The sequence below is a fragment of the Mixophyes fleayi genome, chromosome 4, assembly GCF_038048845.1.
Source record: "Mixophyes fleayi isolate aMixFle1 chromosome 4, aMixFle1.hap1, whole genome shotgun sequence".
In the NCBI taxonomy this organism is placed as follows: Eukaryota; Metazoa; Chordata; class Amphibia; order Anura; family Limnodynastidae; genus Mixophyes; species Mixophyes fleayi.
Genome location: NC_134405.1, coordinates 149899008 through 149912727, shown reverse-complemented (window position 1 = coordinate 149912727; position 13720 = coordinate 149899008). Strand labels below are relative to the sequence as shown.

Sequence of the window (13720 nt, the reverse complement as noted above, 5' to 3'; positions counted from 1 at the left end):
AATGATTTAACATTGACAAATACAAAATATGCATTTAGTGTATCCATGTGTCCCTATCAAACACTTAATTCCAAATAGAAATTTTCTTTTGATTAAACATAATTATTAGTGGGTGAAACACACATGTAGAAAACAGCATTAACGGATTATTCATTTGCATCTGTCAGAAAGTTGCTAATATGTATAAGAAGAATTTAATATACTGCAGTATTATAGCATAGGTAAGAAACCTGTCTCTCCAACTGGCATTGAACTCAAACTTTCAGCAAGCAACAACCATAGGTTGCAAGCATCTATTTTACATATTATATTATATCTCTACATAGCAATATTGTAAATTGTCTAGCATGAGCTAAACTGCTCTTTACCAATACATTGAGTCAAATAACTATAAGTCAAAATATAAGTCATAAGAGACCATTATAATATATTGATAAATTATAACTTCATATAACATCATAAGCCGTCACATGAGAATTATGTAAGCATCAATGACTTCTAAAGTCTTTGTACTAAGGGTACATTATCACAAAGGCAACCTATTTCAAGTACTCTGGACTTCTGAAGATGGTCTTTGGTGGAGATGATATTCAGTTATGAGGTCAGTCCACTATCAAGTAGGCTGGCAAGGAATTATAGGCATTGATAAGGCATTGTATGGAGTATGTAAGGTTGCCTATACTGTTATTCTTTGTACGCCAATCTAATTCTATATTATCAACATTTGTTTAAATTGGGGGTTGCTAGCAAAATGTTTTTCAATCGTTTCTATGACAACCCAGTATCGAAAAAAAGTTAAGGCAGAAGCTAGATTTCCGACACACCTTTAATATATACAAAACAGACTTTCAGATGAAAGATTAACAAATATGCTGTTTTAAGCTGCAATGTAAAACCAGCTGACACAACAGCACATAAAGCAGGCCTGTCCAACCTGCGGCCCTCCAGATGTTGTGAAACTACAAGTCCCAGCATGCCCTTCCAGCTATCAACTGGTTGTCTACTGGCAAAGCATGCTGGGGCTTGTAGTTTCACAACATCTGGAGGGCCGCAGGTTGGACATGCCTGACATAAAAGGTTGAATTTACACAGAAATACACTTCTCTTGCATGGTACAATTGGGAATCTGCAACCCAATTAAGTTCAAAACCTAAGGGACTGAATAACCAATATATGCCAAGTACATGCAACACCAGGTTTAGACATATGGTTAAAAAAAAAAAATAATAAGACCAAAACAAATCTAAAATATATTACAAATATCAATGGAAAATGCTAGGAAATAAGTGGATATAATAGAAACATTTCTTTAAAAATATATATATATATTTCACAAAGCCAGAAGTCATTTATTTATATTAGCACAAAAAGGAAAATGAAAAAGATTTGTATATTTTTATAACAAAATATGTACTTGACACATATATTGGTAAAGAACGGCTTTCCTTATGATCATCAAGTACAGCAAAGATGTCAAAAGCAAAATGGGCACAGTCCCTTCAAAAGTCTTTTTAAAATAATTCACTACATTTTACAGCTTGTACGGATTCATTGAATAGGTTACAAGTTCAACTCGTATAGACGAAAATACATCTATTATACAGGAAGAGAGTGCTGTTTTTGGAAAAAGGAGGAAGTCGCAATACACTCTCTGTTCACATCCATAATGTTGTGGCTGAGGTGTCCTCTGGTAAGGCCTACTACTTGCTTGTCCGACAATGCAGTCCACAGAGATGAAAGCATGGCTAAGTCCCAAATTCCTCCATTAGAAGCAGCACAGATAAATGAAGCCAGGACCCATCACTGTAAGTCTCAATGAGCTTTGTGCTTCCTTTTTTTGTGCTTTTTATCTTTCTTCTTGCTGTCACACTTTGTACAAAACCACTGTTCTTCTTCTGGTTCTGCAACTAATCCCACGCAAGGCCTAAAAAAAAAGGAAACAAATGCAAAAAATAAGGTATAAGCATAGTAAATTGATATTCACACACAGGATGTCAAAAGAAAAATAGATCCCCTGTAACATAGTATTTTTCTCTCCTTTAAATAAGTGCATAAATTGTGCACAAGGAATAAGGGATTATGCATGGTATGTCTGTATTGCACTTTATACAACTCCACAATATTTTTTTTTCAGCATAAAGTCCACTTAAAAAAACCCCAAACAAAACAAAACACATTATGGTTAATAGTATACATGACACTTAAGAAGAATTATATTCTTAAGCTTTTACATTATTATATTGCAAATTTTCTTGAGAGTCACAAAAAGCAGATGGTGCAGTACAATGTTAAAGTGGTAGGTAACATTGCTGATCTCTGGTCAATCTCTGCAAGTCTCCTGTCAATCAGTATTACTTAGTTTATGCACATGGCAGATAAACAAAGCCTCTTAGCTCATTTGTCATTATCAGTAAATTTAAAAGGTGTAGAATATGCACAATGTTTATAAATGGCAAGCCTTAACAAGAGACCCTGAATCATTTCTGCATTTACCACTTACTGCTTGAAGAATGTGCATTACTAATGATTTTTATTGCAGAATATTCAAGTGCAATTAAATAATCTAAATGGCTGTAGTTCTGCTTAATATCAAATTAGCCAAGCACATTTCTTCAAACTGGTAAATGTGATATATATTAGGCCAACAGTGTCACAGTGGTTAGCATTGCTGCCTCACAGCGCTCGGCTCATGGGTTCTATGAAGAACAGAGCACTGCCTGTGTGGAATTTGCATGTTCTCCCAGTGTTTGTGTGGGTTTCCTCCAGGTGCTCCAGACTCCTCCTGTAGCCCAAACGCATACCGATAATGTTAGTGTGTGCGTTTAGAGAATCTACAGTGTAAACTCCTCTGAAACAGGGACTGATGTAAATGATTAAAATATTGTCTGTAAAGAGCTGCCTTATATGTCGAAGCTATATAAATAAAAGGGTATTATGAATAATAAAACTAAAAATAATGCAAAATCTTCCTAAAGAGTCGCTCTTCAAGTCACAGTGTAAATAATGATTTGCTGTGTAAGAGGTGCCCAACTTACCAATGATACCAGTCATCACATCCATCACACCCAATCATTGGACTCCCATCATCAGGTTTATTGCATCCTGGACAGATCCATATTTGATTACCCCATTCATCACGGATCTGGAAGCAAAACAAAAAAATCTATAATACAGAAAATCACCTCCATAGCAAATAGCTAAACTAGCTGGAGGGGGATGGGGACGGCCACCAGCTAGCTGGGGGGGGGGGGGAATGGGGACGGCCAACTAACTAGCTGGGGGGGGGGGGGGGGGGGGGACAACTAACGGCGAGTTACATTTTTCTAGTAACATACTGTGAACTTAATGCATACTCCCATTAAAGAAAAAGTTTGGCAATCAAAGCTGGTTCTTAAACTATTGGTCAGGAAGAAATGCCTCTACGCCACAAACTACTTCTGGAAGGTGGAAGCAGGTAAAAGATGATAGGAGAATTACCGGTAGGTAAACAATTTTTGTTAACAAATTTTAAACGGACTGCTCATCCAGCAGGATTTTTCTTGCACAAACAGTAAAGACAGAAATACATATGCTACACTGCAGCAAAACAGTTACACTAGAGCAATATTTCTACAGTTTCAAGTCTAGTAGCATACATCAGACAACACCTCACAATTTTCTGCAATTAAAATATACACTATTCTGTAGGAGATTTACTTTGCATTTTTACTTATTAGCCAAACACACACTATTCAACTTGCTGATAAGATCAAGGGTATAAAATGTTGTTACTGAGTAACTTTCCATTTACTTTATGACATCTTTCACTTTGAATTGAAGCACAAGTGAAACGAAACTGCAAAAACAGTCACATTCATTCTGTATAGTTGAGTAACTGCACTAAATGGAGTCATTGCTTTGATTGCCACAAACATGATTTCCCTTATTGTTACAATAGGGTGAATTCTAGAAAACCTTAATGAAAATAAAAAAAAAAAAAAAAGGGGGAAGATTTTAGTTACAGCAAAAACATGGTCAATCTAAAACAGCATAAAGACACCAGAAACATTGTCTCGCATACCTTTTTTCTTTGTATATTACAATACTATTCTTCCAAAGTTGATAGTAAAAAAGTTAAAATAATTTGATGTAATGTAACTCAATATTAAAAGATAAATCCCCTATTTTTCAACAGCAGCACCCAAATACAAATTTTATTTTAAATACTTTATTTCCATGAAATTAAGGAGTCCTGCAAACACTGTGAATGGGATTTACTAATAAAAAAAAAAAAAGAAAAGAAAAGAGTAAATGAATTAAATGAACTCACCACGTAAGTGCTGACAGTCTCTGTGACAACACTTCTATAAGGCGTTTTAGAGTTGCCAGTGTTTGGTCCAGGGGTAGCAGGAGCTGGATTTGGAGCTGATGATGCTGCTGCTGGAACAGGAGGTGGCTGCACAGGAGGCGGAACAACAAGTACTGGCGCGGGTGCGGGAGATGGGGTTGGTGGAGGCGATTTTGGCAAGGATGGTGGAGGAGCCACCTTAGCATCTGGAGCAGATACAACCTTGCTGATGACTCTAGATAGGTGGAGGGAAAAAAACACAAAACAATTTTATTTCCATACCTGGACAGGTGTTGTAGAAAAGTAACCAGATTCAAGAGGTCAATTGAATTATAATTGTGAAAGAAGCCTGTAGGCCATGTGGTAGACTACCCTGTATGACAAGGGAAACCAGTTGTAAGAAGCACAAAACAGTCCATTAAATGGCATTCAGACTCTAACGACTGCTATGCAAGCTGGTTCATAGCAACACAACTGTTAGTAAGATGAGTCAGGGACAGGGTGCAAGGTTCTGAAACAAAGTCCAAAGTAGACAGCAGTAAACTATAATGAAACTAAAACGTTCACAAATGTTTACATGAAAAACCTAACTAGGATTACGCAGTGTGGTGAAACCCTTTAAAAGGGTATTCAGAGGCAAATATTGCACAGAAATAACAGCATCAAATGGTAAAAAGTAATGTAGTTCTCATTACTAAAAAAAACCTATAATATATTTCAAAAGGACCCAATCTACTAAGCTAAAAAACAAACACACACAGCAAACACCCGTTAATAAAACATGAACTGTGTGTGAAAATAATTCAAAGCATAATTGTATTCACTGTTTGGTATTGACCAATGAGTAGCAGTCTTATTTCATATTGAGGTGCAACTTTTGCACATATTTTGCAGCAGTTTTTAATGTAGATTGCTTTTAACTTTTAATTCAACCACAGACTGGTTTCAAGTTGGTTTTGACAAATCCTTTTCAAAGCGGCTTATATATAGATGGATAAATTAGGCAATAACAGCCCAGTGAAATAAGACTAAACATGGCATAGGTGACTTGTACCACTAATTATTTTGACAACAACATGACCAATTCCATTAACAAACATCTCCATCCCTCTTTACCAGTGAGCAACACACACATCTTACTCCTAGAGTTACACAAACCCACACTCCTTTTTGTTCAGAGACCTTTAAGTTCAATTAATAACTTGTTACATGTAAATCATTTTTAAAATAATGGTTTGAGGTTGTGCAACATCTGCTTAAAACACTTCTACATACAGGTTTGAAATCTCCTAGTCTCCCAATTACTCTGAATACTTATAATAAATTATATGTAAGGGGTGTACTCTAAGTCTGGGCTGGAGTTAGTAACACAACGATGAAGCCATTATGGGGTTTTTTTTCAGCCCCACAAGATAAGAATGTTGTGACTAGTTCTGCACCACGTGGAAGATTGTATATACTTTTTACACATTAGACTATATATTGCTACATAGTATTTGATATTCTAAGATAGTATTTGTTGCACCAACAATGCCTACACGAACACAGTTCTATTGATTAGTCATTCACTTGTAAATGAGAATTATTATTATACTAAATATATATACACATATATATATATATATATATATATATACACATACACACACACACACACACACACACACACATATACATTACATACACTATTTTTATACACACACCTATATATTTCTACATACACACATATACTGTGTAGATACCAGCATCCTACATGCACACTGGAGTCAGCAAGTTAACATGTGGGAACTAACCAAATTAACATTAATAGAGGCTCATTTTAGTGCCGAAAACTTTTATCTCCAAGATGAAGGGGTTTCCAACTTTTTCAGCTTCTTACATTAAAGACATTACAAATATTTGCTAATTCAATACTTCCTTCCTCAAACAATTCTACAACCAGGAATATCTGGCAGGCAGAAAGACAAACATATAAACACTAACCTCAGCAGTTAAAATGTTTCCTGTGAACTTCCTTAGTAGTGTCAAGAATAGTTCCCTGAAGTTGAATATATACTTCAAACCTGTATCTACACTTCCCCGAACATTTACAATAATGTTATAGCATGTAAAAAAAACAAAACCCAACATACATAAAAATACATCCATGTTGATATCTGTATCAGAATGTCACAAAAGTTCAGTAGCAATGTATTTCATAAAAGTTCATAGACTATGCTTAAACAATATAAAATTCCTTAATCCTCTACCTTTGTTTCTTTAGGCAAAAATTGCACTCTCCATAATGCACCCAGTTGCATTACGAACTAGTAAAACAGTGTACCCCCTGCATTTGTCTGCCCCTATGTAGCAGTGCCAGAGAGCTTTGTTATAGCGTATAATATTAATTTACACATACACATTCAGTGACCACTTAATTAAATATACTTGCATGTTAATGCAAATACTTATTCAGGCAATAAAGTGGCAGCAACTCAATGCATTCCAGCTTGGTCAAGAGGTCTAGTTGATGTTTAGACCAAACACTAGAAATGATCCAAGTGATTTTGACCATGTAATGATTGTTGGTACCAGACGTGGGTGTTGGGAGTATCTCAGAAAGGGCAGGTCTCTTGGGATTTTCACACACAACAGTCCCTAGAGTTTACAGAGAATGTTCTGCAGGAAAAAAATGCCTGTTTAGTGAGAGAGATCAGAGGTATGTCCAGAGTGGTTCAGCTGAGAAAAAGGTGACAGTAATTCAAATAACCATGTGTTACAGTGGTATGCTGAACAGCATCTCTGAACCCACAGCATGTCAAATCTTAAAGTACATGGGCTACAGCAGCAGACGACCATACTGGGTTCCACTCCTGACAACCAAGAATGGGAAACGCTGGCTACCGTGAACACAGACTCCCCAAATCTGGACAATTGACGATTGAAAAAAACGTTGCCTGGTCTGACAAATCTTTCTGCTGTGACATGCCACCTTGATGGTAGGGTCAGAATTTGGCGTAAACATCAATTCATACATCCATCCTGCCTTGTGTCAATGGTGCAAGCTGGTGGTGTAATGTTGTAGAGAATTTCTGCGTCACACATTAGGCTCCTTAATAACAATTGAGCATTGTTAAATGCCACAGCTTACCCTGTGCATTCCTTTCTGGCCACAGTCTACCCATCTTCTAATGGTTACTTCCAGAAGGATATCGAGCACATGTCATCTCAAGTGTACTTCAATGACCTCCACAGTCACCAGATCTCAAATAGAGCACTTTGGATTCAGATCTGGTGAGAATGTGATATTCACAGCATGGCTGTGTAGCCGACAAATCTGCAGCAAATGCGTGATGCCATCATGTCACCATGGGCAGAGAAACTCTAAAGAATGTTTTCAGTACCTTGTTCAATACATGCCATGATCATTTTTTGGGGGGAAAAGTGTACCTTATAAAGTGGCTACTGAGTGTGATTAATAATAAAAATAAATATTATTATTAAATAATAATAATAATAATAATAATAATAATAATAATAATTATAAAAAATAACTCATTCACATCAGTCCCTGCCCCATTGGAGCTTACAGTCTAATTTTCCTAACATATACACACAGAGACAGACTAGGGCCAATTTGTTAGCAGCCAATTAACCTACCAGTATGTTTTTGGAGTGTAGGAGGAAACCAGAGCACCCGGAGGAAACCTGCATAAACACGGGGAGAACATGCAAACTCTTCACAGATAAAGCCATTGTCAGGAATTGAACTCATGACACCAGTGCTGTAAGGCAGAAGTGCTAACCACTTAGCCACCATGCTGCCGATAGCCATGGATGAGCTTTCGTACACCTCTACTGGTAGATTGGTCCACTCTTGTTGTGCAAACGAATCCAGTTCTCCCACATTTGAAGGCTGCCTTCTCAACCTTCTGACCCTGGATTCAACTGTGTGCTCCAAAATGGCCTGGTAATCTCCAGATTTCATGATGTCATGCTCATATTCAAAACCATCCAGTGCAAGAAGCAGCACGGCAACCCCAAAACTTCCCTGAAAGACTTCCATGTTTAACTATAGGGAAAGTGTTCTTTTAATTTTGCTTTCTGTAAACATAGGTATGATATGCTTTACCAAAAAGCTTTCATTTGGTCTCATCTGTCCTCAAGACATACTCCCAGAAGGAATTTGGATTGTTCAGATATGTTTTGGCCCTCCTGGCCCTTTTACCATGTAACGCTTTCATTGTATTGGTGACAGGTGGTGCGAGTTTAAGCATACCTTGTGTCTGAAGGTCAGTCTGATTGAATCGAGGGGAAGCACTTTAACTTCCTAACACAAACAATCCTCTGTTGCAATCTTCTATCAATTTTCCTCATTCCAGGGAGGTTGGCTACAGTGCCGTGGGCCTTAAATCTCTAATAACATTATGTACAGTGGAAATGGGAACATCAAGGTCTCTGCAGATTGATTTGTAGCCTTAAAATTGTAGCAAAACATGGATATTCTTCTGTCTGACCACCTCAGACAATTCTCTGGCCTTTTCTTTACTCCATGCTCATTGCAGTACACTGACAGTATACAAGCTTGAATAGAGAAAAGGACACATTCTACTGTTTTATGAGTGATTTTTATATTGCAGGCACCTGCTACTTACCACAGATGAGTTCAGTTCTAAAGTGAAGTTGAATCATCTGCTTGGAATCTAATTATTTCCAACTACTTTTGAAGGGTGTAAATCATTTTGTCCGACCCATTTAAGGGGGTATGTATGTGTGTGTGTGTGTACACACACATCCCAAAACATAATTGGACAACTTCCTGACTGCACAACTCATGTGAACAGCAGTGACACATAAGCTGCCATTTAGAAATGGATTCAGAAGCGCTCTTCAATGAAACACTCAATGCTAAGAGGGTGCTAAGTATAAGGGTTATACTTAAAACCTACCGGTTTCAATGTAACAAAGTGTCATGGTATAGAAACTATGCTTTTTACATTGAAGCCAGTTGGTTTTCATACTGGTAGATTAATTAGTTTCTGATGAAAATAAACACAGTATGTGTGTGTCCGTAAGTTAAGGAATATAGATTGTAAGCACCACTGGGGCAGGGACTGATTTGAGTGATTAACAATGTTTTTTACGAACCACGTTGCCCATAGCAACCAATCAGATTCTATCATTTTGTAAAATGTACTAGTTAAATGGTCGTTCGAATATGACTGGTTGATATAGGCAACACTTCTATATTTCCTTTTGTTGCAAGATTGATAAATATAACTCTTACATCTGATTACAGATTATGAAAGAGGCAAGTTTTGTGTTCCTTTTCAGTGACAAGAGAAAGATGATCGTTATATAGAACAAACAGACAGAAGACAGGTTTGGCATCAGGATTGCTGATGTCAGCTTTAGCATAGTACCAGCTCCAAGAGAGTGGCCTTTCAGAGAATTTAATGATCATAAAATTTAAGGAAATATTTCTACACTAGCTCTCTCTTGGCAAAATAGTCCTTTCACATAGCATGTTTTCTCTCCAATCACATGGGAACCACTTTTCTTTATTTACATATTAGGACATAACTATCTAGTTTAGAGGAGTTTGTGGTTGACTCAATGACTGCAGGCGTCCATGCCCTGTGGCTACAAAACAATCCCAAATCTTCACCCATCTACTACTATGCTTGAAAGTTTGTATCAGGGTCTTGTGTTGATACAATGTGCGTGGTTTTCACCAAACATGGTGTTGTGCAATAAAAATTGAACTACTCAACTTTTTGGTTTTGAAAGTGTTAACTCAGATGCAGCTTTGTAACCCAAGTCATACGGTTTTTATTTTACCATGTTGATATGGGCCTACAGATACCCAAATGTAGATATGGATCCAGTGCGATTTCTTGGAGCATCATTTAATCCGACCTTGGGGTGAATTTGCTGGGACCCCACTCCTGGGAAGATCTGCAACTGTCTTCAATGTACTCCACCATTAAAAAATAATCTCACTCTGTACAATGATTGATTTCAAACTTGTTTAAAAATGACTTTATAAACCATTCCATACAGAGATCATTGGAGAAGCATTTTCCCCTTGGCTTGGCATCGACTCTGAATGCCCGAGACAAGCACCATAAGTCGAGTTTTTATATAGAGGAGGTAGCACTTAATGATGACGCGCATTTGATTAGCAGCATCTGGCTCAAATTACTTCCTTTAGTGATAAGGAAGCAGTAAGGGTGTACTTACTTTTTCTTACACATGGCTTCTCCATGTTAACATATTTTACTTAATCATAATTTATTCAACAAAAAGATGTTTGCTAGATTTATCAATTTCTAAGACGTCGCAAGGACTATAGGATTCTTAATTATGTACTTAAAAAAAAAAAAAAAAAAAGATTTGGAAATGAGCATGATATGCGGGAACACTGGTGTTTGTGCTCTTAGGGCACTGGCTCATATATACTAAACAATTTCCCCACAGTATGAGACACTGGTCGGTACACTGTGGGGGCATTGGTATAATGTGAGGGCAAAAGTTGGTATGTTAAATCACTGGTGCTTCTAGGTGACTTCTCATACCTGTACTAATTTACAGTGGGTGCAATATTACTTCTAAAACACAAGCTGTCCTAATGAACACTGAAGTGACAACATCAGAAGTCACTTAGTACAGACATTATTTACAAGGATATTAGAGATTATTTATATATTTGACTCCATCTTTCGTATAATGACCACATTAGAAAATGTTGCATTTGCAGATGGCTACATTCAACGTAACACATTACCCTAAACTTTTATTGCCACTAACAACACACAAGGATAGGCAAATGACTGGTATATGCTGTATGGTACAAACTTTTATACTACATGTGAAATATTTCTTCAGGAAGACCACATGGCCATGACCTGCCAGCTATTAAATTCCTATGTCATTTTCTTTCTTGATTGAGCTACATTAATAACATCTTAAAATTGTTCCACTGTGGCTTAGTGGTTAGCAATTCTGCCTTACAGCACTGGGGTCATTAGTTCAATTCACGACTATGGCCTTATCTGTGTGGAGTTTGTATGTTCTCCCCGTGTTTGCGTGGGTTTCCTCCGGGTGCTCCGCTTTCCTCCCACACTCCAAAAACATACTGGTAGGTTAACTGGCTGCTAACAAAAGTGACCCTAGTCTGTGTCTTTGTCTGTCTGTGTGTGTGTGTTAAGGAATTTAGATTGTAAGCCCCAATTGGGCAGGGACTGATGTGAGTGAGTTCTCAGTACAGCGCTGCGGAATTAGTGGCGCTATATAAATAAAGGGTGATGATGACGAATCTTTAACCTATTTCTGTCTGCTGTTTCTAGTTGTACAAACTTTATCATAAAATTCAATGCAGAAATGAGTGTTCAATGAATTCTTATATCATTGGCCATCTTGTCAATTAAAGACACAGATTTATAGCCTGCACCATATATAAAGCAATTATATTAATGGGTTAAGATGCACTCATTCTATGCTCTGTACATCGCTACCATTTTTGCTTTATATAGTCACTCAACAGTCTTTAATGCAGCTATCCAGCTGTTAACAGTTTTCATTTCTGAGTAATAAACCACTAAATTCCACATTGTAAAATAATTTGGAGGCCCATTAGCACAGCAATAAACACAGACTGTCACTGCCAGCTCTCTATTGTTTAACTTTTCCCAAACAGTGGTTTACCCTTCTACATTCCTCTCCCTGCAGTATCATTTCTTCCTCTTGAATTAATTCCACTACTGGTTCTCCTTCATAGGCTTTTGCTGAATGAGCAATTGCTAGCAGAGTAACCAACACCGCCCACAGCTGTGTCCCACAATAGCTCCAAGCTGCTAGCATTACGTTTTCTGGAGGATTTGGTCACGCTGCCCTAACCGCTGCAGACACTGGCTTTATTCATAAAAACGTGCAGAAGTAGGGATTTTCAGCAGGATTCCTTTACCTGTTTCCCCACCACAAAACAGTGAAGTAAATGGATTGGGTCATGAGATGCTTGGCCTGGATTGCAAACCAACAGCTTGACAAGTCAATATAAAGCCACCCATCCTCACCCTAACAAACAGAAAGAGCCAGGGTTAAGGACAAACAATTTGGATATGCCCATAGAGGGCACTTTAATGATCCCTATTCTCTTTCTGCATAAAAACAATAAGGTGTTTGCTACTTAAATGAGCAGGCTTGTGCCAAGAAAGGTGATGTGAACTTACACTGAACTTTACAGAACAGAAAGCTGCCACTGGGCATGAGGCATCTACACAGTAAATTAATGAGTAGTAGTATATAGAATGTATAAGGCTATTTGTGCTGGGAATTTGCTGATCTCTTGCTACCATGCAGATGAAGCGTTGGGAGCCATGCTGCAAAGTGAATACATCAACTATATGTAAACAGAGCAGCACTTTAGTAGAGTATCTAACACACTATATATAAAATAGAGTGTATACCTTACTAGAGGGCTCACCTTGAATTCACATCGGTTTTTCATTAATAAAAAAATTACTCTTCTGGTATACTTGACCTAAAGTACACCAAAATGTGGAAACTAATGATTTACATTAAGGGAAAAAAACAAATTATGTGTAAGTGGTGAAAAAGCAGAGGCATTGCAAACGTTTTCACTCCAACTGCAATATTCACCATGTCCTGAACAAACTGGATGCATTTTGTGGTCAATTTTAACACCTAGCAATGCCACAGTTTGCCTATCCCTTGCTTAGGAAGTTACGGTCAATAATTTAGACTGGCTTTGTAAACACTTATTTTGCATTAGGTTTGATGTGAAATTTATATGCTACTTAAGTACATCAGTGTCCAGTAGATACCATATCTTAATCACCTACTGACATTAACTCAATTAGTGATCAGTGACTTGATAACACTGCAGAGAAAATTCTGTAATGCATTGTTCAAATACATTAAGAAACAATCTTAAATATTTTAAATCCTAATCAACTAACACCATTATGGATAAGATCTGTGAAAAAAAACAAAACATTAAAAAACAATTTATGGAAACTGCGCATAGAGATAAACTTAATTTGTAGACTGACCTTTTATTTATTTAGGGACCAAATTAGGTCTAATTATATTAGAATTGAAACCGGTAAATTTCCCTGAAATAGTAATTTGGCAGCCTTGGACTTTGCATGTTGGCAAATGCTGCTATTTTAAGTGGGATAATCAGATTATGAACTTGTTCTTGAAGCCTTCATAAAACGAGTCCTTTTATGGGACAAAAAGTAAGCAGTGTAGATATAGTTAAAATATAAAAACCTCTGGCTGATATGAGACATTTGGGATATGACCACACAGAGGTAGAGATTAGGAAATAAAATGTAAAAAACTGCTTTGTGGATTAGTAGCCTAATTTCTACATTGGCTACGAAATTT

The 13720-nt window shown here is 37.1% G+C and overlaps 1 protein-coding gene across 3 annotated transcripts in view; it reads right to left on the bottom strand.

The window, feature by feature from the left end:
* Positions 1–808: 808 nt before the first annotated feature.
* The window catches only part of TAF3 (TATA-box binding protein associated factor 3), a 91056-nt gene continuing 78144 nt past the window's right edge, over positions 809–13720 (bottom strand). For all 3 annotated transcript variants that reach the window (XM_075208600.1, XM_075208601.1, XM_075208602.1), the window contains exons 5-7: positions 4310–4562; positions 3036–3142; positions 809–1924 (exon numbers count right to left, since the gene is read on the bottom strand). In XM_075208600.1, coding sequence (XP_075064701.1) covers positions 1813–1924; positions 3036–3142; positions 4310–4562 — 472 coding nt within the window. In that variant the 3' untranslated portion in view covers positions 809–1812. The remainder of the gene's footprint in view (positions 1925–3035; positions 3143–4309; positions 4563–13720) is intronic.